Below are 27,346 nucleotides of genomic sequence, written 5' to 3' on the forward strand. Positions count from 1 at the left end.
GACGCTGATGGTGTTGACAGTCATGATGATGATGACAAACAGGAGACATTAATTGACATGAAATGACGCCATGTTGGAAACATATTGTTAACTTAAAAAGTGAACTTTAAGGGATAACACAAAGATAGGAAAATATTTTATAATAAAAATAAACACAAGAAAGAAACCTATATTCGGATATTTTCTTTCGTCTCAACTCTTTCTTTTTCCTACCGCAAATTAATTTATGATATTTTGTTTTGTTTAAAACATTTTCCCTTAATTAAACAGTTTGTGGCTCTGCAGCTTTCAATTCGACCCTTCGTTTTGTTTTAGGTTTTTTTTTTTTTGCGAGAAAAAGATCTATGGGGATGTAGGCCAACTTTTATTACAATTTTTACGACCGTGAAAATTGCGAATGTAAAATAACAGAGGAAAAGAAGACGGTAGCTGCATCAAGGTTTTCGCCTTCAGCCCATTTCGATCCTGTTCACGCTAGACAAGTTATAATGAATATAATGAAAAATATATTCTTCCCATAGATAACGTTTAATGTTAAAAGTCCGCCGCAACAATGTCCTCACTACTGATTTTCGTATGTTTGGATCAAATTGTCCCCTATAAGTACAAATGCAATGGTTATCAAGAGGGGTCCCAGCTGGAAAGAAATGGAAAGAGGAAGTAGCGCTAGTGTAAGTTTGACTTAGAATCAGGTAAATCAGGAACGGTGGGAAAGACCACTGCTGCAAGTGGTGGGCAATGTAATGAGTCGCGGCAGAGTGCCACGCGACATGCCGGCAATTCCGGGACGAATAGGTGGGATCGCTGAGAAAGTCTTGTGGTTCTGGTGAAGAGCTTTATTGGTCGACATTTTTCTTTTATCCCTGTAGACTGCTTGCCCTGGTGCACTACACAACAATAACCCAATAGTTAGACTATTGAGCTAGGTGGTTCTATAAGTAGTGAAAATTTTGTATCCGTCAACTTTGTTTTTTTTTTTATCACAATTTAACTCACGAGTCGCCCAAATCTGCAAATAATATTTGAAGTACACAAAAAGTAATTGACAACAATTATCTCGTAATGGGAAAAACTACATATTGCCACATTTTTACACATATTATATATATATACATATATATATATATATTTTTATTTTTATTTATTTCCATTTGTACTTAACTGAATGTATGCATACGAACGTATTTCCTTGTTTGTCGGTTTTTATTATGTGCGCAATTTATATATATATATATATATATGAGTACGGTTCAATATAATTGACGGCTTGTAATCAACATGAAAGGAATTTATGGTAAATTCCACATAACATTTTTATATCCATCAACGAAGGACGGGCTAAAATTATATATTTTCATTTTCTCAAACCGTTTGCAACACCAAGACACAATTTTCAGAGATTCTATAAAACCTTTATGTGCTCGACTAATATTAAATTCTCCATTTTTGTATATGTCCGTGGATCCATCTATCTCTTTGTGTATTTTCTACGGTAGACACTCTCTTGGCCATAAAACAGAACTTCTCCCACTCAGATTGATATACGGAAGAGCACAACTACTGCACAACGTCAATTAGGCAGACCTCTGTTTTCAGCCACAAAAAAAAAAGCTATATTCTGGGTGCTGATTGTAATGGTACCCAGAAAAATATTCCACATATATTTAATCGCTGATCATACAGTAGAGGACCAAATCTAGTCAAATTCCCCCCTCAATGTTATAAAAGGTACAGACTTAATTCTTTTCCTTTTTCGACTTTCTATTTTTCTGAATTTTTTAAAGTGAAGGGTGGCATAAAAGATTCGTCGACCGTCGCATATAATTTTCTTACTTGTTATATGTAATTGTTAATATTCATATGTAATGGACAATAAAACTATTTATGAAATTCTCTTTTCAATAATAGAATAGATCGTTTATAGTTAACGTTTACCATAAATGACATTTAAAAGCGAACTGAACCAGTTAATAGCCAGAATAAAATAGATGGGTGCACGCGTAATTAGAAGATGAAATATTACATAGAATTAAAAAGATTAGAGTAGTAATGACATAGAGAGAGAGGGAGAAAGAGATAGATAGATAGATAGATAGAGAGAGAGAGAAAGAGAGAAGAAAAAGATTAAAAAACTTTTCGACTAATTTTTCGATTAAATTTCCATTTAAAAAAGAAATCGGATATGTTGTTCTTCTACGCATATAACTATCTTCGAAAACTTTATTAGAGATGCATTCTCTTAACCTTTTTTAAAAAAAAATGTAATTTTTATTTTAGCTGCGCCACAGTCTCTACCGTAATGTGCCACGATATTACGGACATGACAGGACTATATACTGACTGACGATTTGATCAGTCAAAAAACTTAGTTAGCCAAATTCTCTAAGGTTGGTTTCCATCTCAGCTTACTATTACGAGGTAACTTTCACAATGAAATACTTAAAATTACATCATTTGATTTTATAAAGAATCAGTTTTCGTATTATATAAGAGGGTGTTCGAAAAAAATTTTTCTTATCAACTTAGAATGTCGAAGTGCTGTTACAAAGCGAGTTTTGTGGAAAAATTTTAAAAATTGCAATATTCTTCCATATGACAACGTTTCATAATAAGGCGTTATGTAGGATGTGATCAAAGAAGAGGGCGGACCGACACGGATATTTTTCAATAGCGTACGTTTCTGCATCAAAACATGCCAGTGTACCGAACCTTATCAAAATTAAAACAGACAGACACATGGGCACACAAGCTCAGATCGATTGAGAAAATGCTCCTGAGTTGATCGGTACACTAAAAGGTAGGTCGTTTTTAAATTCTTCTAGGTGTTGCATATGTCCGCACGAACTTAATATATTCTGAACCAAAAGCGGTATAGGACAAAGAGACAGATAAGTCCAAGCGGAAGTTTTGCTGAAAAACCTTCACTTAAAAGGAGAGCTACAAGACTTTGCACCAATATGAATTATTGAATTTATGGAGAGTACTAGAGGACCCGGCTAAGCCAGAATGAATACTTAGGTGTAGGCGAAATAGCTGCTGGGTTGAAGACAACATTGGTATAAGTAATGCAGAATCGTTAATTACTGTGAAGTTGTGACCTCATTATTAGGAAATATCGTAGCGTAATACTATCTCGCGAAAAAAAACGGGAAAAAATTGATTTGCGGCTCTTAAACGAAAATCAGGCCAAACCAATTATATAAAAGCTTTTTTCGAATACTTTCTATGGTTTAGATAGAGATGCGTAAAAGTCATCAGTTTTCCGAGTCACTGCAGCAAAAATTCTCTTCTAAGACTGCAGAGCGAAGACTAAGTCTGAGCAACGTCTTTATTGCCATCGACTTCAGAACAGTTTCACTTCGGCTCATATAACTGGCTCATATACTTAGGCCTTAAAGTTAAAACCTCCTTTAGATTGCGCAATAACTTTATTTGTTTTTGCTTCAGAAATGTAAGGATATTTTTAATTCAAAAAAAATTCGGAGAATAGCTTTTTTAAATAAATACAAATACAATATATAACCGAAATATCTGACGGATAACCTAGTTAGCCGCTTGCAGCGATGAATATTTTGATGATTGGAAAGGATTGCCAAAAGATTTAATCTTTCCGTATCTTCTTTCCATATACTATCCATCTAGGCGAAGTATTTTTTTGAACACAAACCAAGGAAATGCATGATTTTTCCTCCATAAATACTTTTGCAGAATATCGGCACAAGTTCATTCTTTTAAAAAGTGGACAGCGCGAACCAGATCACTCGGAATTTTGTGTGGATCAATCTTTTTAAGAGTTTGCATTTTAATTAGTAATAAAGAAAAAATAAAAAACATTGGCACGTTAGAAAGCTTTCAGTTGGTTCTCATGAGCATGGGACAAAACATATACCAATGCAATCGCAAAACTCATAGCTCAGCATTGATTGCACAGAGAATACAAATAAACTAACGATAGATAACCAAGAGGTTACATTAATCTATCACTAAGATATCCTGACGTAGTACGAGAATCGTATTCACGCAAGAACTTTGAACGAATTCTTCACTGCTTAATGACCTAAATAAACTCATATCCAAGAGAAGTATAAAAAATAATTTGAACAAAATCAGTTGCACCAATCGTTTCTCGTAGAGTGACAACGCTCGTTAGAAGACCAACTTTATTGTTTAATTTTTAAGCTACGCTTAAAACTACTAATCGAAAATCCCGAAATATAAGTAAAAGTACGTATATAAATTTCTGCATAAATGATTTCCTTTTTTTTCCGTTTCTTTCTTTACCCATATATCGCCGCATATATAAAATCATACGTAACTACAAATGGAATTTTTTTTAGCGTTTATAGGAATTCCGTTTCATTAAAATTCTGACAATTGTTAAACCGATTATTTCATTAAGAATTTACAAATAAAACAAATAAGGAAATTATACTCAGTCCTAACCGAATCTTTTATACCCATCATCGTTATCCTAAAAAAAGACTTAAAAAAAAAACAGGAGAACTAAGTTTTCATACTTCATAATATTGGGTAGATGCGGCTTAAATTTTCTTATGCGGTGTGTCTGTGTGTACTATGGGGGTAACGAACGAAATACAAGGACGTTCACAATTTTGGTTGCATGGCCACTGTAGGCGTGCCCTTCGACTGGTTCACGTCATTTTCAAATTCTTTTAGAAATTTTTAGGCGATATCTTGATTTTTTCAAAACGGAGAATGTTTACCAGTTGAGCAGAGGAACCGATGAACAGACCAATGGACGGACTACGTGTATGCCGAATTTGAAACTGGTCGAGATTTTATAAACTTAATAAGGCTTTTGAAGCTTGCTTCGGCGAGTAAGAATTAAATTTTGAAATACTGTAATATTGAGTAGACGTGACCGATTTTTCCCATTTCTCGAAAGGTCGTACAACATCGCCCACGTTCAGATTTTTCCAGATTTGTCTGTAGATTGTCTGCTATAAAAACGAATTTTTATTCATTGTGAAAAAGCAGAGATGCTCACACTTTACATACTACTGTATACTGTAGGCATGTCCCTCGACTGATTTGATTCATTTTCAACACTAATCTGTAGACAAGAACTTTGAATGTGTCTGCCAAATTTTTACAACGAGGATACAAGAGACTTTACATAGGCGGATAGACGGACATTATTGAATCGATGCAAAATTTGCTACTGATCAAGTGTATATATGCTCTTTGTGGGACTTTGGAGCTTTCAGTTTAGATATTGCAAACGTTTTGACCAAATGAATATACCAACCGTCCTTGCGTGATGGAAAAATTGTATCAAGTTAAAAAAAAAAAAGAAAAAGTTTTTAAAGCAAAATATATCGTAAACATCAAATATACATATAATTCCTTTCATAGTCGTATCGCATGCATATGAAGATTCTTGCAACGTTACCCAAACGTAACATTAGCGTGTGGCACAAGCATATAAAAACAGTAAATCAATAATCCGTTGCTTATATTGTGAATGTTGAATTATTATGGGCAATAAATAAAGTTTCGCAACAAAAATACTTTTTCTTGCTTTCAATGAAACGATGACGAATGTATTGTTGCAATTTTTTATTTATTTTTATTTTTTTTTATTTTTTTTAATTTAATATTGTAATTTAAACTAATAGTTATATGCGATGGAATAACATAATCGTTATAGTTATCTGATATTTAACCAATAAATTGAAATTCTTGATGATATAAAATTAATTTGTTATGATCTTTTTGCAGATTGTTAATGTATTTGAGAAAATTTTTACATTATTTTCAGCGATATAATAAATTAGAACGCATTAGAAAATGTATTAAAAGAATTTCGTTTTACGCGTATTGGAACTGGAACAAGAGTAATTCAACGAAAAATCTCTTAATTTGGATTATTTTGGAAAAAGGAAAACGTGAGAAATGATTAATCAGCTAATAATAATCGAGTGCAGTGATGGCCTAATTTTTTTGTCTTTACCTTCATTCTTATCTCCTTTCATTCAAATCGTCGCTTCAGGCAACCCCTATAACCAGACACACCTTTTGGCAGGCTCCTATAGGACGATAATAGATAGGTGATCCCCGATAATCTAAATTATGATTTTTAGCCTATAGCGAAGATGTATTAGTGCGATAGGTTTGAACGTGGTAATTTTCACATCATCCGTACGGACTGTTGAAGAATAGTTTTTGAGAAAAATCGAACGAAGCAATGAGAAGCGCTTTGTTAAAAAAAACCTCTACTGCTCTATTCCCGGAATAAGTCGGACACAGACTAGTTTTCTGCACAATACAACTTGCGTTACTTGCAATGTATTTTGTGAAAATTCTTGTGTTCTGTATCCTGCCGAACGTTCGCATTATTTTTGTTACGTTAGTTAAGAAATTTCTACATGTCGTGCAATTAATTACGAGCTCTGGAGCTTATTTTTGTGAGCGCCGGTGAAAGTCGACAAATAGATCTAAAAGACTTGTTTATAAATGAATTATGGACTCGTTGTCCTTTTTTTGAAAAGTTAAACACATTTTAAAAAAGATCATTTGTCGCTACTACTATTACGTAATTCGTGCTAACTGGCTTTAGTCTGTTAAGGAAGGATTGGCAATCGGATACGGTTCACATTATTCTTTGTACTACACTATAAAAATACTCGTAGAGCTTTAGGTAACTTCTAATATTTTTATGACTTTCGACTCCATCGCGCTTTTTGCCAGGAATGAACAGAAATTTGCTTGGACTGGCAAGCAGGAAGCATAAAATGATTTTAAGTCTCACACTAATTAATGTAGAAATACGCAGAGCTTTCATTGGCTATTTCTAATTCTAAACATTTTATACCCTAAACTGCTTGCGGTGCAAGTTTGTGCAAATATATGTAGCACACAGAAAGACTTGAGAATTACTTTCTCCACAGATTTAAGCTTGTCTGTCCGTCCGTTCTGCCTTGTTTTCCATTTACAAGTCGTAAATTTTTTAGATATTTTCATGAAATTTGGTACATCGACGTGTTTTGGTCCAAGAAAAAACCCTATTGAAAATGATTCGCATCGCATGACGTTTGCGATTATTTCCCATATTACACCATATTTTAAAAAAAGTCATTTTATGAATAACTTTATTAAGCAAAGTGTTAAAATCTTTTAATTTTCTAAAAGAGTTAAAGAATTTACAGTGATGTAGAATTTTATAGTAAAATTATACAGTTTTTTATTTTAGTGTTTGAATGAACACATCATTAGCTATTCCATATAAATATTTAGGTGCTTATCTAAATTTTATGAACCAGCACTTTCACGCATATGTATAGGTATTTATACGCGCTTAGATCCGGCTTATATACATACATGCATGTATGCATGCATGCATGCATACGTAAATATATACATATATACATGTGACGTCAATTCGTTATTTGTCTATATTTATAAAAACAAGTGTGAATTGTTTTTGGCATTTTATATTGAGGGTAATTTAAAACTCAGCATGTGTGCGTGCATGGAAAATAAAGCAAATAAAATTTTATTAAGCATTTAATTTTTAGTACAAATGCTACTTAAAACTACCGAGTAAGTGTTAACGCAGAAATTCACCGAATGTTTTACACGCTCTAATGATACGAGGGGTTTAGTGTAGCATAAGCTCCCAGACGGACTGCAAGGAATAGAGAAAGTTTTGACCACGATTTTAAAACTGACTGAAGCTACTCAGTAGTGGGGTACAATTTCTTACCAAGATTTATTCACTGTAAGGTCACACTACGTTGTCCAGCATAGTGCATAAAAATTAAAAGCGTTTCTCTTTAAACCAACCGCATGTAAATGATCGATAACATTAAATTTAACATCATTGATATGAAACGATTTTATGAGCATTCGCTACCATTCAACTCATATTGTGCATTGGAAAGTTCGTTCATTCGATTATTTTGTAAATCAATATAAATATTTCATAGAGAATTTAATAGCGTTTAGATGATGGGTGAAAACAATATAACCTCCTTAAAAGCAAACCCTACAACTGACTTTTATGTAACACGAAATACATATCTGTAGCGTCATTTTTCTAATTTAATCCTACCGACTGGGGGATATAATGTTTATGTTTATGTCTATTATAATTTCAAAGCTCACTAATTTCTGCTAGCTTATAAAAATCTAATAAAACCTTAATTAAAGAAAACATAAAACTCAGGGCAAAAGTACTTTAATTTAATGAGCATTAGTTGACTCCCTTAATCGACTATGATAAGCTGTTTTGCGAGCATCAGTATTAACATTAAGTTGTTCCAAAAGAGAGCGAATGTAAAAAACAGAACACAAGAAGATCAAGCAGGGCTTTGTTTAGATCTTTTACGACAAGCTTCCCAGTCACAAGAGGCCAAACACAACAAAGCCATCTCTACAGAGTTTCTTCGCTTGCCGCCCTATTCCATTCTAAGCATTCTCCAACTAACGCTGCAGAGCAATTTTTGATTAGAATATCAGCTTCATCGTTAATGTATTCGATTTTTGGAAATCATTTGAGTGATATGCTGCGAAACGAGGTTCACGTCGCATCTGCGAAAACAATGTGGCAAAATTCCAATGATAATAGATCTCCGCCCAGTGAAACTGAAAGAATTTTGTACAGTGAAAACCACGAAAAGATAGCAAAGAGGTAATGGAAAAGCTCCATATCATCTACATAAACAAAGTTATATAATATAAGGGAACATTCGACGCAAATATGAAAAATTCATAAGGGACTTTGAAATGAAATATGATGGAATACGTATTGTGAGACCCAAAGTTATGAATTCATTTTGATTCCACATTTAATTTTTAAGCACTATATTCAATATTTTCTATATGATAAGAATAAGAAGAAATAGAATTAAGCGGACAGACTCTCACGTTCGAGGTCACGACACAAGTGACCGTAAATATGATTTTTATGCATTGGCCACGTCAATGTTGACCGCCTGAGCAGCCGATTAAATAGGCACTACGACTGCCAAGTCAGTATACGCGGCTTCAAATCATAAATGCGGCTCTTTGATCGCATCTATAGTGAATGGTCGGTCGACAAAGGCATAGCGGCATTCGATTGGGTACATATCCACAGGCCTGCTGTCACATTTCTTTCTATTTCCTCCCTTCCTTCCGACAGTTAACCGTTTTACATGCGTGGGGGACATCTTCTCAGTAACTCCTCAGATTAAAGAAAAAATAAAAATATAATAGACTCATACAGGACAAGATGCCAGTCTCTGTTTGCCCTTTATTTTTCGACTGCTGTAGCAAGGCAAGAAAGTTGTGGGAAGGGGGATCCATAATATAAAAAAGATGGTATAAATCGTCGTACCCATGGTTATTTAACCATAATCGACCACGATTCAACAAATCAAAACAACCGGGAAACACTGGAAACGGAATGACCGAATAATTTATGATACAATTGCAGGAAATACATCACGATCATAAATGATTATGTAAATAACATAAAAATCTCTGCAAATGTAACACAACTTGTTTCAATTGCGTGTGTTGTGTAACGAAAGCGAATTCTTGTATAAATTCCAAGTTTGCTTAACCTTGATGGGTTAAAGTGGTGGCATGAGATTAGTCGGACTAGACGCAATTCTCGTCAATAATAACTGTGCTTTTTTTACTCATGACTATATGCATTTTAAAAGTATTACAAGAAAGGCTTCGAAATAAGGAAAACTTAATATTTTGTTAACTCCGTCGTAACTTTCCAATTTTCATATACCCAAAGCTCAGTACCGTCTTATAGACAATAACACATATTGAATACTTTTCAAAACATATTTATTATATTATTATAACGTTTCATAGTTCAGGTAATCGGCATAGGGGATCAAATATTCAGTTTGGCATTATAAGCTGGTGTGTCAATGCATACCTCGGGGCAGGTGTGCTATATATTGAAATAAAATTGCTCACCTAATGCTGTAGTATCAAACTTCACCTACTACCCATCGTTTGTTGATTATGATGGCCTCGATAATTGCAAAGGTCAGTAGAGAAGTAGACAATATTCTTGTAAGGAATTTATAAGCAGATAAATATAGTCTTTATTAATACGGAAAATATATTTGCGCCTACTTTGCTATTTTGTTCATTCCGGCTTATTGAATACACGAAGATGTTGAAAATCAAAACTAAAAATTAATATACAAAAGTTATGTTGTTTGCTCTATAGCACCTAAGAGCATGCAAAGGGGCCGGGTCATATATGCACATAACGTCTGTCGTTTTGACCACAGAATAGGATTTCCACTTGGTTTATCTGCGCCATATTTTAAATGCAATCGTTTCTCCAATGGGCGTGGCAAATAATGAGAGAGAACAATAGAACTGAGCATTAATTTTTTTGAAATTATATGAACAACTCAAGTTTAAGAAGCCTATGAAATTCGAAATCATCTCAGAATTAAATCCACTGTTCATATATATTCGATCTATTGTCAACAGCATTCAAAAAATGATTTCGATTGGTTGGTCTATTTTAGATATATTTTAATCACACATTCTTAAAAGCTAGATTCGGGTCATGAAGATGGGACAACTTTGCATTTGTAAGTAAATAGACCAAACACTTTTTACAGTTCCTACATCAATGGGAACGTATTATAGGGCTGCAAGTGATATAAGTTCTCGATTGAGACAATAGTTTAAATCAAACTCTCTCAAAAAAGTGAGGTTAAGATCGAAGAATTAAATCTATAACGCCTTCAAGTATGCTTCAAATCGTAGATTAACAATCATGTTATACTTATTTGATCATTTCTTACCTGTCTGCCAAAACGCTTTGTATTTGTATATTGCATATTATTTCATATGAATGAATCAGACCGTTCATGTAGAGGTGAACTCAAAAGAATTCCACATATTTACAAATCATTACATTGAAAACACAGACTTCACTTCGTATTTACGTACAAATTGATAGATGAATATATGTGGATGTGTTTTGCATTCATAGAATTTTTAAACAAATTCACATAACATTACCATCAGGCCACAACTTTGATGATGATGCATTTGCAACATTACCGTTTTATTTACAGGAAATTTTTTAGAGTAATTGTTTGAAAAATAACCAAATTATATAATTTGTTTGTGTTGTGTTCATTTCTTTTTTTCTGTTTTTTTTTTTTTTTTTCATTGTTGGCTTCGTCCTATATGTGGGAGGAGGGAAGGGCGACGGTTGACTTTTAACTAGAGCGCACAAGTTAAACTAATCGGAAAACAAGCAAACGGTATATATCCGGTGCTCATGATCATAATGATGATGGTGACGGTGATGATGACGACGATGGCGGTGGTAGAAAAATCAACTTTTTTTTTTTTTGGCCAAATAGTCGACCAAGCAAACATTGATGGTTGTTTTCAGATATGAGCTGAATAGTTTTACCTGGTGCTCAATGAGCCTGTTGAATATACACTAACCGATACTACGAACGAACACGTTATGATATTGTTAGGCATACTAAATAATTGCAAAAAGCAAACTGAAAAAAAAAAAAAAAACAAACCGGAATAACGACGACCATAGAAGAACCTAGATGGACACTCCATAGAAAAATGAAAAAAAAAATAAATAAATAAATAAAATAAAGAAGGCAAAATTACATGAAGAGGGGGATTGTGGTACCCTCCCTAGCATGAGTGTTTACCGAAAGTTGAAAATCACAAGGAAACGGAAAAGACCTTGGTTTCGTTAGACGTTAGATATGTTTTTTTTTTTTTGACCTTTTTTGATTCTATGTTAGTTGCATATCTATATAAATGTACGTACACTTGTATGCAAAGGTATACATTGTATCTTTTTATTTGAAGAGAGGTAAGTGTTCTACACTTCTTGTTTCTTATTGTTGTTGTCAATATCAATGGGTTAAAGCATAAGTCATGAAGTCACCGTTGTATAAGTATGTGAACGGCTGCTTACATGGAGTTTCGTATACATATACATATATATATACATAAATATGTAGGTAGCACAGTGCGTCTCCTTATATATTTCTTCTGTTTAGTTCACACGAAAACATTCTACCGAGTCGAAAAGTGCAATTGTTGCTCTGTTATTGTTCAGTCACATATTATCGGTGAGTCTAAAAAATATCGAGCCACCATAAGGAATCAAAGTTAATTCTTACTAATAATAAAGTTTACATTTACACATAAAAACATTTTCGCTTGTCTAAGACTGCATTTATTATTAAGCTCAATAATTTTTCGACTAAGCAATAGATTTTCTTTTTTTTGCGCAAGAAAAGAAAGAAAACTCACAATAGCTATCATGGATGGAGTAGCTTTAATGGTTTCGTACATATATATATAGTATTTCATAGTGCTTCTTGAGCACTTGCGTATACATACATGTTTACATATAACGTATATAAAAACAAAAATTGTTGATATGAAAGCATAATTTCCGCTAAAATGCATCAAATTTATTTTTTGTATTTTTTATCAATGCAGGTACATATGATCTTTTTTTTATATACTCCTCTCTATCTTTTATTGTTACAGGTATGTAGTGTTGAGTGTATAAAGCATAGCACACTGCAGCATATATATACGCGCGTGCGTATGTGTGTGTGTGTGTGTGTGTGTGTGTGTGTGTGTGTGGGTGTTTGCATAATTTATTGTTAGCATCTGCGTTTATATATTTTAACAGGATGTGAATACACATACAAACATGTATATGTATACATATACAACAATATATACAACAAAGTATAAAATTTCTCATATAAAAAGTATTAAGCTTAAAAACTTTAAGCTAGGGATTAATATTAATGTATAACGATCGCACACACGAATTTTTAAATTAAGCTGTCTAAAAGGTATTGAGCCTTTTAAGATGATTCAGATAATATAAAAATTCATTATATTTAACCTGCAATCATTAACATTAATATTAATCTCTAACTTAAAGTTTTCAAGCTTAAGACTTTTTATATGAGAAATTTTATACTTTGTTTACCTCATGCTTTTTCTTTTGAATTTCATATATTTATGTTGTTGTTGATGTTGTGTTTGTGTATTTATTTATGTATGGTGTGTTTGTTTAACTATTTTTGCGGTTTGCCACGTTCATGTACATTTTTAACATTTTGGCCACAGTCCAATAACGCCGACACTATCATTTTTCGGCCACCATACTCAAATATCATGTATGTATATGCAAACAAACATAAATAGATACAAATAAGCATTCATTCGCATTATTTCGTATATGAATTACATTAGCTTCCAACAAATCTTTTTCAATTTTACATTCCACGCCTTCACTCACTTACTTTTCCTAGCGCCATCATATTTCAGTCTTTTCATCATTAGCTCTATGCATATATATGCATATATATATATGTATATATATTTGTTATATGTGTGAGGTGTATATGTACGTAAGCAACTCATCTCTATTCAACATCAACTTCATGATCCGTTAACTCTTCGTTTTATATTTAAATTATGGATAAATGCAAATGGAAGCGATAATAAAAAATATATATGTATACGCATATATATGTATATACATAATACATACATAAACTTCACGTTATACACGTTATTTATATATATATATATATATGTAGCTACGTGTGTTTATTATTTACGTACATTTTCGCTTACATATGCAAATGTTTATCATTTGTGTGTTTGTGTGTGCACTTTGCGAAAAAAAAAAAAAATAAATTTTATTATCTTTGCATATATATATTTGTACTTTTTAAGGGTGTTATTTATTCAGCTGTATTCCAGAATAATCACTTGAACATATTACCGGCTAATACTGTTATGTTTATTTACATATCTACTATATCGTACAAATTGTTTCATTGAAAATATAGTAAAAATATTCGCTTATGCATATGTGTATATGCCGCATATATAATTAATATTTCAGCTTGATTTGCATGCATATTAGAATTTTAAGAAATGCCTTAAAAACCCCTTTATAATTACGTTTGTTTAATCTCTAACGCATTAGTTTTAAATCGTGAAGCAACTTTTTTTTTTATCCACAAATCTTTCGAAAATTAACTTTTCAATCAAGGATTGTAAAGCGCTGAGAAGTTTACGCCAAGCCATAAGACAAAAAAGAAAATTTTCCACAATTATTTCTAATATTTAACTACAACCAGCCGATACATTGCAGCAAGACAAGGACTGATGGATCGACTTTAATAATAAATGAAATAAATGCCATCAATACGTTATACAGTGAGTCGCGTTAATATTGGGATTTTTCGCTCTGCAAAATGTAAACGCTTGTTAAAATTGTACAAACATAAAAACTGATTTTACCATTTTCGTACTACAAGGGAATACATATTGAAATACAAAAAAAAAAAAAAAAACACTTGATTCCAATAACCAAGAAAATTAGCTAACTTCAACAACTCAAAACACATAGCGTCATTAATATCGCGTATTTCACAAAAGGAAAGGTACGAAAAAAAAAAAAAAATATTCGGTGGGATATCCTTTTTGCTTATTAATCATTTAAACCCTTTGAATCATTCATTGAATAATCTGTCTTTTGTTGCCAAAAGGGATCTTACTTCGTTCCTCTTATGGTCTATTTTTCAGATCTAGGATGGAAGACATTGAATGTTTTCGCATACGGCGGTCCAATTCAACCCCGATATTTTCGATGGGTTTCATGCCTCGTGATTGGAGAAGAGGGTGAATCACATTGGCCTAGTTGTATAAGGTTCGTTCTTGAATGAAGCGGGACTTGGGCTTGAAGTCGTTGTCTTGGTAGAATTGAATGTTTCCAAATTACCAAGTTTGTCCGAACTTTCTTGCAAAATTTCCTTTAATATCATTTCCTTTAAACAACTCTCTCTGTTTAGAATTTCGTTCATTAAGACCACTTTTGCGAAACCATTGGCTCCAATGCATATCCAAACTAGAACAGGCCCATTGCCAGGCTCACCGTAAGCCATTGGTGCAAGAAAAGAATAGAAAGATGTGCTCTGAGTTACAATTATTGTATTTAAGAAATCTAACCATCGTATCCGTTATAGCGGACGATACAGCACATAAATGGTTTTCTGAAGTCTAGAGATCATGAATCCCATTACAGATGTCCGTAGAAACTCTCTCGCGCAGAATATAAAGAGATAGAGAAAATTCGATATGTAAAAGAGACTATCAAGCGCCACCTGAGGCAATGCAATACAACCTAATCCAAGTCGTTACGAAGAGCAATGATATAATATCTCTAAGATAAAACGAATTAAAGAACGCAATGCAGAAGACCTTATATAATAGAAGGGAATTAAAGAAATATTCTTACCATACAAAAAACAAAGTCCTCTAAGAAATGAAAAAAAATAAAAAATTAAGGAATTCAAGCTAAGTTTATAAAGTAATTATGAGAATCTAATATATTTCAAATGGTAACCTTGGGTGTATAAAAGTGCCACATAGGCCAAGATGAAATGGTTACGTTACGAATAACACGAATAGTCAACAGAGTAAAGACAATTGCGAACTAAGAGCAGAGTAGATAACCGAAAATAGTTATTCCGCATTGTAACATTGTAATATTGTAACATGTGATGTATTTACTTTTAAGGTTAGAAAGTAAAAATAACGATAATAAAACTAATAATAACAATAATAATAAATGCACATATACGCGTACATATATCTCTATGTCTGAAATATGTTATAATATTTTGTGTTTTCGTTCATTTACTTACAGAACAGTATCACATATTTGTAGGAGATTTAAGTGCGGAAATTGAGACTCAACAATTAAAAGATGCCTTTTCACCCTTTGGAGAAATATCGTAAGTTAAAAGCATAAACTAGAAAATAAATTTATACAAAGAATATTGCGAAGAAAAAAATTGTCAAATTCTACTTTATATTGAATGTCAAAACGTAATCCTATTCACATCTTATGGTCCCGTCCATGAATGCCTATGCAGCTTGTCTATCTAGGAGAAAACATTTTAACTAAATAATGGCTTGTTTGTCACAATTCAGAGTTCGCGAGTTCAAATGTAATAGAGTTTTGTATCCTCGTACCTGCAGCGGACCTGCTCAGTCGGCAAAGGCATAAGACGTGTTCATTGAGTGCACGTCCTCTAGGCTGCTTCCACCACCTTTGTCTGTTTCTTTGTCGTTCCTCTCTTTTTTTTTTTTTGTGACAATCACTGTGTTATACCCATGGGGTATACTCACTCCCTGAGTGAGTGGTCGTTTTAAAAGAAAGGAAATTAACCTGAATATCGTAGACGTAAATTAAAGGACGATGAGTTATTACATTTCCACCTACTTTTACAATGCCCGGAAATACATCTTGGAAATAATATAAAATACTCACTGAAGAAGAGGAAGGAGAAGAAGATCAACATTAAATTAAAAAAACTTTGAATTTTCGAATACTTGCGAATACACACATCTCCGAAAGGTAAGGGGTATGTATATTCACTTTGTCAAAACATGTACAACGCCCAGAAAGAAACTCAAAATACCCCATAAAATATATAGTTTGTTGATCAACATGTAATTCTAAACCAATGTAAGCTTATCCGTCTGACCGCGGTAAGGGTCTCCTTGTCGCAAAAATAAAGTTTGAAGGTTTCAAATTTGGCGAAAGCAATTTCTTATAAGCAGGTTAGTATGAAAACTGGGAAGAATTGGGCAAAGAATACGACTACAATAAGTAACTGAGACCAAGTTGAATTTCGTTTTTGTGCTCGTTACTTATAGACCACAGCAGATACAACGATAAAAATTTGCATTTACATTCTGTGGATGGTTTTGCGGAACGTGTACAAAAATGGAATAAATCGACCGCGCCCACACAATGTTTTCTGCTTATTATTCACAAACATATATTCATAAACAAGAGGGAATATTGAAAATTGTTCAGGACATTCCTTACACGAACATATATTATCCCTCGAAATATGTGTTAATTCCGAAATAAATAGGATGGGTCCCATGGCGTGGCGAAGTCGTTCTCTCTTCCGTGTATAATGTAGTGGGCATCAAATAAGATGACTTGGAGAGTAAAATGCGACATAAGCTATGTGTGCCTAAATTAAACATTGCGGACGTCATGTTGGTGATGGGTATAAAAGATTCGGTCGCCTTCGAACATAATTTTCTTACTTTTTTTTTCGATTTTTTTTTTGGTTAAAAGGAAAAAGACAATTTTTTATTTTATTTAAAAAACAGAAATGTCCTTATTTTATGTGCTACTATAGGCGCATCCTTCAAACGGTTTGGCTCACTTTCAATAATAAGCTACGTGCGAGAATTGCCAAAGTTTCTGCCAAATTGAAAGTCGATAGCTTCATTTTTGCGGCCATGAGAATGCTAATAGCGGCCATTACACTGCCAGACATAGGGATATGCTTAAATCGATTCAGATTTTGATTCAAACTTACTGATCAAATATATATATACACTTTATGAGGTCTGTAAGGCTTCCTTCTGGATGTTGCAAACGTTTTGACAAGTGAATATAGTGTTTCACCTTCGGTGATGGGTATAGAAAAAATTGTCTCCAATGCTTTTGTTTTTGTTTCTTACTTACATTATTTTTTATTTTTTGTTATTGCAAAGTTTTTCATCATTAAAAGTTGATACATGCAAGAATTTATGCCATAAAATGAATGCATAGTTAATGTTTTAACAAAAACTTATCAATGGCTTACGGGAAAAAGAATTAAGCAAATTTTTGCAAAACAGAATCGTTAAAGAAACTTAACAACAGCAGAAACTCTGCTTTAGTTGTGACCAAGAGAGTTTTTAAGTAAAAGTTTCTTTCTCTTTATATTCTTTTTGCGGAGCACACATAAATTTTTGCTTTTAAAACACATTTGTCCGATTTCTGTAGTTTTCTTTCTTTAAAGCAATTGTTATTGCTATTAGGTATTTCCTTGCATCATGAGTGTGTACTTAAGTATGTATATATCAACTATTATAGCAATGAAAACCGTCTGCTTACAACATACGTATATATATATATATATATATATATTTGGCAATTTCATAAAGTTTTCAGATTCTGAAAGAAACGAATGGAAGTAAAAGTATCATAAAAGAAGAAGAAGAAGAAGAAGAATAAGAAATGGAAAAAGAGAAAAATCGAGTTGCGCGAGCTTAATGATGCCATTTAGCACCTTTTGAAAGATGGCGAACAAGCAAATAGTGAGAAACTATAAAATGTGAATTTTATCCAAACACTAAAAAACTTTTTCAGTGGCCAAAGGAGTAAAATTTATTTTGGCACTTTTCTACTTTTTTCGTTTAGGTTTTTTTCCTTTTTTTTTTCTTTTGCTTTTGTATTTTTGGAAACTTTAAACCATAAATAACAACGAAAATTCAGAGAGAGATACGATTCCAAGGGGTAGCAACGAGGAGGAGGAGGAAAAATAAAGGAAAGCGAAGAAGAAAAGAATAGAACACATTGTTTGTGTGTGTGTGTGTGTGTGTGTGTTTGTATTCGTATAAGCAGGAATTTTAAATTTTTTATGAACCCTTTGCAATGCAAACGTAAAACGGTAAAGACTGATGAACATAAAAATAAAACATGAGATACATAGAAAACAACTGGCAGTTAAAAAATCAAATATACACAACAGATATATCTATATGTATATATATATATATATATGTATATATATATATAATATAATATATATGTGTACGTTTGTATGGATATATGGATGTGTTTTTGAATGTTTATATAAATCCCTTGAAAAATGATTGTGTCAACGTACGACATGTCAACAAGATAACAGGAAAAAATTGTGTACAAATTTAAAAATAAAAAATCGGAAAAAAAGAAACTCGAAAACGATAAGAATTTTGTTTCTTTCTTTTACCTCACGAAACATATACATTGAATAAAGAAAAAATAAAATAACTCTGGTGGTCGTAACGTTTTTTTTTTGTTTTTTTTTTTTTTTTTTTGCCCCGGAAAGCATAGCAGGGGATATGAAAGACGAGGATCTGAAAATGCAATTTCTCTTCAAATGACTGAAAGCAAAAGTCTCTTATATAGTTAACAGCAACAACAACAATAACAGCAGCAATAATAACAAGAAAGCTTCGAGAGAAAGAGAGAGAGAGAGAACACAAATGCAATTCACACGTTTTGAAAATCAACAATCGTTTGTATAAAAAGCAAACACTTGTACTCTGTTAACAGCAACAATGACGACAACAATAGCATTAGAGAATATCGGAAAAGGGCAAAAGAAAGAAAGCGTGTGTTTATTGCAACAAATGCGAAACGAAAGGAAAAAATGGAGAAAAATAAAAGAAATAGAACTCGAATTTTACTCTTCTTTCTTAACGGCTAATATTGAAAACGTGACCAGTGGCCATTGTTGTTGTTGTTAGTATTGCTGTTGTTGTTGCTGTTGTTATTGTTGTCGGTCAGTTATACGGCCATTTAACAAAAATCAACGAATTGTCCGAAAAATGTTGCACACAGCAAAAGGAGAAATGGTAGAATGTAAGTAGTTGCGGACATACAGGAAAAGAGGCTGCACTTCAAGTGTCACTACGGATATCCGGTAAAAGTTTAAAGTGCATGTCTTTTCTGGTAAGTCTTTCATAGATCGTTATTTTTCTTGCTTTACTTTTTCTTCTCCCTCTCCTTCTCCCTCTCCCTCTCCTTCTTCTTCTTGTTCTTGTGGCATGAAACGTTTTACAAAAGGGAGTATTTATTGTGATACCAGTCAATCCGATGCAAAGGATTGCTATTGTTACCCTTTGTTTCCTATTTCGGTTGACCACAATTTCAATGAAAAACTTTATTTTTTCACATACACACATGTATTTTAATATACATTTGCTTGCATACGCAAACTGGCACGTGCATGCATGTATATTACACCATCATAAAATTTACAGGAAACTGTTTTCATTTCTTAGGTTTATATTCTCCGACTATTTTTTTTTGTTTTTTTTTTTAATTTTTACCATTTTCTTTTGGCCTTATTTCTGTTCTTATGCGCTACAAAGGCAAAAGTAGAGAGGGATGATTGGGTTGCTATTTTCTATATTTTCTATTCCTATTGTTGTTCTTGTTGCTGTTATTACTCCTGTGGCAGTTGCAATTGTTATTTTATACACTACGGAAATAACCGAGTAGTTTGTGTTTATTTTACCAAAATTTTAGAAACCATCAGCACTTACTTTATCTCCTGCTCTCGCACTCTCTCTCTCTCCCTTTCTCGCCCTCTTTTTGGTCTCAAAAAAAAAAAAAACAAAAAAAAAACAGAAAGCAATATAAAGTTGCAATCATTTGAAAGCATTCTGGGATCAACTATTGCCACCCACTTTGCATAATAGTGACTTGAAAATTGCCACCTTGTTGCTTTCATGTTATCAAATTACATATAGAAGCTTTCGTACCATAAAGAAAAAATTTTCAATTTTTTTTTTTTTATTTTTTTTTTTTACGTACAATGTTATTATTACTTTCTTCGGAAGTCCATAAAAGGTGTAACAAAATAAGTTCACATTTTAAAAATGTTATTAGATTTTGCATTTTTTTTTTTTTTTTTTTTTTTTTTTAATTAAGTATCACATAAGGTATTTGAGACGAACACCAGTAAGCTTTAAAAAAGCGCAATTTTTCTTCGGAAGGGAAATTTTTATTAATAGTATGATTGCGATAAATCTGAACGGCAGGTCATCATGTAAACCATACCGAAGATATCTATATGGTTTTTTTTAATAAATTATCGTCTAGAATACTCGGCTTATCTTTAAGAGGGAGGATCTTATATGATATGCGGGCTGTTATGGATTTCCTTCAAATTAGCTAAAAATGAAAGCAATTTATAAGAAAATGCATTCATTGCCTAGCGAATCATTATGTGTGCATATGGGCTAATACATTGGTATAGAAGCTATTTTCAAAATTATTATCCCTCATAGTGTGGTTACGTTGGGACAGTGGATTAACATTGTATTGCGTAACAAAAGATTGAAATCGCTTCCAATGTAAACATGCCATTATTTCAACTAATGACTACAAGTCGTAATGAAACTATCATTATCGTGAATTTCATCTACTTTGATTATCTCTTTGAGCTAAAGTATTTGATCAATTAATTTCTTGTTTCACAAAGACTTGTAGAGCTATGAAACTCTAAGAGTCTATTAGACAAAAACTTGAATACAAGCAACCGACATAATAATGCATTCTAGAAAGATATCTAAAAATATATGGAAGGTCTTCTAAACGGATTGTTGCCAATTATATTCCCAACCAATTTAGCAGAGGATCACATCACCTTTTTAGCTACATAAGGAAACATTTATTTCTTTTAAATATCATATAATCGGACAAACGCGCAATGTCACCCTTTTACTCACTAGATGCTTATGACTATTTTATTTTATTTATTAATCAAGTTAAATAAAGCTATGTCCCGTATTTGTATGAGAATATATAAATATGTATACATATATATGTGAATATATATGTGATATATTTCAATTACTAGCAATTGCCGGCAAATATTCTCTTCATGACTCTTCGTGGATTTGCGGAGTTATTTACGGCTTAGCAGCATATATTCTATTATCTATGGGATAAATGAGAAGAATTAATTTAAGATTAATGTAGTGATCTCAGATAATCGAATTATTAAACCTACTTCACAGTAACTCGTTAGTTTTTCATTTTTCAAATCTCACGTCTTCCTTATCAATATCACTAAACTGAGGCAATAAAACTTAAAAATTATAATGTCATAAAAATATTGGTTCATATTCAGACACCATTTATTATATTTACGAAAATTTCCATGCATACGCTTCGATACAATGTATGCATATATATGCACATATATGCACGCGGATGGTAGATGCCAGGATATTTGATTGTTTCCCCTAAGTACCTGATAATTCAGGGCAATTTTATTTTCATTTTCGACCACGATTGTTGCTACTCTGTTACATTTATTTTTCTTTTTTTTATTTTTTTTATTTTTTTCCTTCATACTCTATTTCTATTCAGATTCTTGTCCTGTTAACGGGGGAAAAAAAAAAAAAATTAAATTACGGCAATTTTTAGATTGCTTCGGCACGCGATCCTTTTATGCTGATATAAAAATACTGCAATTCGTTTTCGTTTTTGTATTATTTCAGTTGATTCACTCATTCATTCATTCCGTTCAGCCATTCATGTATGTAATTTGTTCAGTGCAGCCACATGTTTGCTTTCAGTTAAAAATCGGAAATTTCTAGAAAATTTTTATTTCACTTTACATGCATTTTTCATGAGAGTGTAAATGATTGCAGTATATTTCGCAAGCGTAGTCATACATATCGCAAAGACCACCCACCACTACGCTGCTTGCATAAAAAGTAGGCATTGAAACGTTGCCTTTAACTTTGCTGGTCAACAGGTATAAAATAAAGGGAAGTTTTATTCCTTTTCCATCGTTTTATAATGAAAGTGCCTTTAGAAAATGATTGCATTTTGATGTAATATAAAATAAATGTTTCCTTCAATTGATTTACTTTTTTTTTTTTCTTTTTTTTTTTTAAACAACCAGGAGATTAAGTGAACAGGGCAGAGTGTTTGTCCACGAGTGCTTATCTCATCGGGTAACGCAGCACACTTTCAGTTTGGATGTTAGGTCAGCAAAAAAATTCTCTTATCCCCTTTAATGATTACAATTCGTGCAATTTGTCATTGATCTCTCTACCTATATATAAGATTGAAAAAACAAAATGAGTGAATAGCTTATGATGATAAAAAAGATTTTGCAAACGTAGTCGTTAGTTGACCATGTCAAGCAATATCAAGCAAAGCGACAATATGAAGAGGGATATTACATTCTAGGTTGCGACCTTTCTGTGGGAGAAGGTCAAGGTGGTCGCAAAAAAACTGTATGTAGCCCGAGCAAAGAATAAAGTACAATCCGCAGGATCAAGTTGTCTTTCGTTGCAACAATTCGCGCGCGATGAACGCTTGAAGCGTTACTAAGCCGCTGCGTTGGCGAAACACGTATTTTCCTGCTCATTAGCGTAATAGACGTTTCAAAGTAATACTCGATCGGGACCTTGAATACTAGCCCTTGTTTTTTGGTTGCTGGTCCATCGGAAAAAAACGAGTCATCATCATGTATAAACAAGAAGAAGAAACACGTTGTGGTGCTTTTAATTTTTTCCAATAAAAAATAATGACACAACGAACACTCACAATAAGAAAATATTCTTTTGCGCAGACGTAAGCGATCGCAATTTATTTTTAGTAAGAAGCCCGAATTTTTACTTAAGATATTTATTAATTATTTTCAGGTCTGTGAGGATCCTGCAAGCTTACCAACATTTTACGTTCTAAATATATCATGACAGGGTTACGAAATCAGTCGTAAAACTTTTATTAAACCCTATGACGTCCACATAAAGGCCACTAAGTGAAGCAATTCAATTAAGAAAAGCAATCGAGATAGGTATCTCATTTTCAAATCCCCCTACCAACCTAGTACATTTGCATGTGTGTATATGTATGTTTAGTGGCTCTGATATTTATACGATACGAACAGTTTACAAATCCAGTGCATCTGGCTATGTTGCAGCCTTCAAAAATATTTGGAAAATAGTTAAATTTGTTAGCAGACTTCATAATGGTTTGTGCATATCAAAGATATATTTCTATAGGGTATAACATATCCATCAGCTTTGACCAAACACAAAATTAATCGTTTTATTTCGAAAACAACCCAATTACCTAAAACCGGCGATGACACTCATACAATTCATTTATTCTGATGCTCGTAAACACGATCTGCTTTTACGTGAATTCTAGTATAAAACAAAATATTGTTTTATTATTGCAAAAATGACAGGTGGTGGTGTTGGTGGCGTGTATACGATATGATAACATGCAACTTTTTACATATATGAGGCTACGCAGGCACACATACAAGCAGTCGTGACTGTGTAACAATGAGTTATTGTAACATGCATCGAATGCGCAACAATTTTACGTCAATAACCCAATCAAACACAATACACATTAGCTACATTGGATACTGGATTGGGCTGCTTAGTGAATTGATGATATAAAAACTGTTTTAAACGGACATCAGTAACACCATACACAGATTATTGTGCATATCAATTACATATTAACACACTGTAAAGGATATGAGTCGAAAGGACTTTGCTATACAAATACAATAAAGAAAAGTGCAAAGTGCTTGTAGTAACAAAATTAACGCTTAATTGTTTGATTAGACGACTTTTTTTTGTTTTTTTAAACTATGTTGAGCTTGCTTCTTATCGGCATATGCAATGGCGGGGAACGTGTTAGGAGTATGCGGTGATATGGAAGAAACCCTTAATAATATTGCGGTCATGATGAGTGAAACTTTGGTGTCCGTCAAGAATCTTGATTTGAAGGTAAAATTTTCTTTGAAAAGAATGGATTTTTTCTTTTTTGTTAATAAAGAAATACTTTTTCCAACATTCGAACTTTTTACCTGGAATATGTCTGGGTTTGAACATGCGTCAAAAATGAAAACGCTTGTAACTATGTTGCTTGATGTTTTGAAAAAAACTCCTGTTTCAAGAGAAACAGTTTTAAGGTTTCACATACAAAGACACTCTTTCGGCAAATCAAATTTCTCAGCATCTCATTCATTTATTTTAGGGATTTGCTGGAGCCAGTCGAAGAATAAATTGATTCTCTTGATAAATCTACGGTGATTTCTCATCTTTTAGAAAGTACAAATAACAGAAAAGGAGACTTTTTTGTCGCTTCCTTCAAATATAGTCTAAGGTCCAGATACTGTACCGATACTAAGATACTGTAACGTGATATAACCTTTGTGACGTCTAGGATTCGTCTTTAACTTGTCTTGCGATTAAAATTGTGTCACTGATCTGCAATTTTTGGGTTGGCATAGATTTTACGTACAATTCTTACAACTTGTTTACGGGAATACATTTCTACAACACATTCTTCTGGGCTCGACCGACTTTGCCTTCCCCAAATATGCTGCCTACCTGTGCACCGTTTTCCAAACAAATACAAGAACTTTGTCGTGGTATCTTGGCATCAATCAGTTTTGTCTGTTGAATGTTTTACTAACTGCTTTCACTTTCCCCTTCTTTAGAATTCCCCTTTTTAGAAAATCGACTAGTAGTCGGATCTCTCTACTCTATCTTTATGCCGTACATCACTTTTGATGCAACCGTATATTAAGTTTGTTCGCATGTACCCAGCACTTAAGAGAACTCAAATATTGATTCAGACTCGCTTTCTTTCTTTCTATTTAAGCTTATCTGACCATCGGTCCGTTTTGTTTTCTTCAATTTATAGACTGCAACCTTAGAGATATTTGGATGATATTTGATATAATGCCTTGTTTTGAAAACTCGCTATATTAATAGCTTAAGAGTTGATGTACGTTATTTAGTTGTCGGCCGTGGCGCCCTATATCGTTTTTAGTTCTTATATTTATCTTCATATGGGGACACAATGACTAACATCGCTCTCTGCAAAACTTCATTTTAATCATTACCACTCTCATAAACTAAGCAAATATCCATTTGATTGCATTATTTGATGATGTAACGGTTCTATCACATTCACATCCAAACTTGAAATGCTAGAAAAAGAGTTCAATTGTTATGCTTTCTAACCATAGGTTTGAGAACACTTGGACTTGTACGCAACTATACATGCAATTATATCAAGGCTTGAACAAGTGCATATGCATTATAAGTAATTTTTGAAACTTTTCAAATTTTTCAAAACTAAGATGAAAGCAAAGAGAAAAAAACTGAAGTTGTATACAACTGACATCGTAATTGATGAAACAGAAACAGTTTTTATTAACAACGATAATGACGTCATTTTTCGTTTATAAAAAGGATGAAGACCGTATCAATGGCGGGATCACAAGTTCAAAGCCTTAACATCCAGTTTTCTATATCTAATTTGTCAGTCTGTTGTGGACATACATTTTCGGTACTTATCTGAAAGTCGAACACAAGCTAAATTCACTAAAGATGAACCAATAATTTTTGAATAACTATGTGCGAAGCGTTGGAACCATTGGACTGATCGTTGGCACTTTATCCCCTGATTGATGAGAAAATAAATATTTGGAAACTAGCCATCGACCTATATTGATACATTTTCAACTTCTGTGAACCGCTATCCTGCTAAATATGAGTGCACCGATCTGAATAAGTGAAAATTGGAAGAGGTCAGGTCGAAGAATATATATATAGAGTATAGTGCGATAAAACTTCCCAGACTAAGCTGAAGATTAATTTTTTTGTTGCTTTGGCTGGCAATTGATGGCCATACGCAAATTTCCGATAAACTAAGTTACAAAGCGTCTGATAAAATTAATACATTTTGAAAGTGTAGCTGTGGATACAAAAGTAAATAATAACGTAAAGGAAAAAATCGCATACTTTTAATGACACTTGACGAAAGTTGTGTTGTTTTTGTATGCCGTCATTACGACAATTTTCTTCTTTTTGAACGAACTTCTCTTTCAATCGTTTTTTTTGCTTCTTACCTAGTTTCTTACCTTTTATTTATGTATTTCTTTTTTTTTTTTTTTTTGTTTTTATTTGCCGAAGCAATAAAAGATACGCGATTGCTTGTCGCGGCTAAACTTGACTATAATTTTTTCTATGGTATCGGTTGAGCAGGCAAAATATTCAGTATATGCGTATTTCTATTATTATTTTTATTATTTTTTTTTTCTTAAAAAAAAAAAAGGGGGTAAATAGTTCAAAAAAAGACCGAAGACTTGGCTTTCGAGGCTGTAATTGCGAGAGATTGGGTTTGAGAGAAAACTTTGCACTTAATCTATTCAAAAGTTTTACTTATTTCATAAACTTCAATTCAGTCGTTGTGCACGTAACTTCTACTTGAGCGGAAAGCAATGATCATCATTATCATCATCATCAACACTACTGCCAGCGACTTGAGGAAAAAATTGAAATTGAAGAAAGAAAGTAAAGAAAGGCGCAAAAAAAAAAAAAAAAAAAAAGGAACTATTGAAAAATGAAGGACGAAGTAACAGAAGTGACTGCAATTCTCATAAACTTTTAACATTACGTTTTGTTTTATTTTCACTTCGGTAAAGTTCTGGTTAACGCATGTTTACGCCCGCGAATGACAAATCAAAAACTCATTCAAATGCAATACAGGCAACGGTTAAGGCAGCTATAACAACGGCAGTTACGTTATAAATTTTCGCTGCTTTTAAGGGTATTAAAGCAAAGACGCACAAAGATGGAATGGAAGAATCCTAAATAAAGTTTCTCAAGCACTACTTTGCTTATTTTCTATTAATTTTTT

The 27,346-nt window shown here is 32.9% G+C and overlaps 1 protein-coding gene and 1 long non-coding RNA gene across 7 annotated transcripts in view; one reads left to right on the forward strand and one right to left on the reverse strand.

The window, feature by feature from the left end:
- LOC119638459 (nucleolysin TIA-1) overlaps nucleotides 1–27,346 on the forward strand; it is a 212,035-nt gene that overhangs the window by 113,918 nt on the left and 70,771 nt on the right. For all 6 annotated transcript variants that reach the window (XM_038035248.1, XM_038035249.1, XM_038035251.1 and 3 more), the window contains exon 3: nucleotides 15,728–15,815. In XM_038035248.1, coding sequence (XP_037891176.1) covers nucleotides 15,728–15,815 — 88 coding nt within the window. The remainder of the gene's footprint in view (nucleotides 1–15,727; nucleotides 15,816–27,346) is intronic.
- LOC119638462 overlaps nucleotides 1–27,346 on the reverse strand; it is a 179,461-nt gene that overhangs the window by 53,674 nt on the left and 98,441 nt on the right. The gene's annotated exons all lie outside the window — the stretch shown is intronic.

The sequence above is a fragment of the Glossina fuscipes genome, unplaced genomic scaffold, assembly GCF_014805625.2.
Source record: "Glossina fuscipes isolate IAEA_lab_2018 unplaced genomic scaffold, Yale_Gfus_2 89, whole genome shotgun sequence".
Classification (NCBI taxonomy): domain Eukaryota; kingdom Metazoa; phylum Arthropoda; class Insecta; order Diptera; family Glossinidae; genus Glossina; species Glossina fuscipes.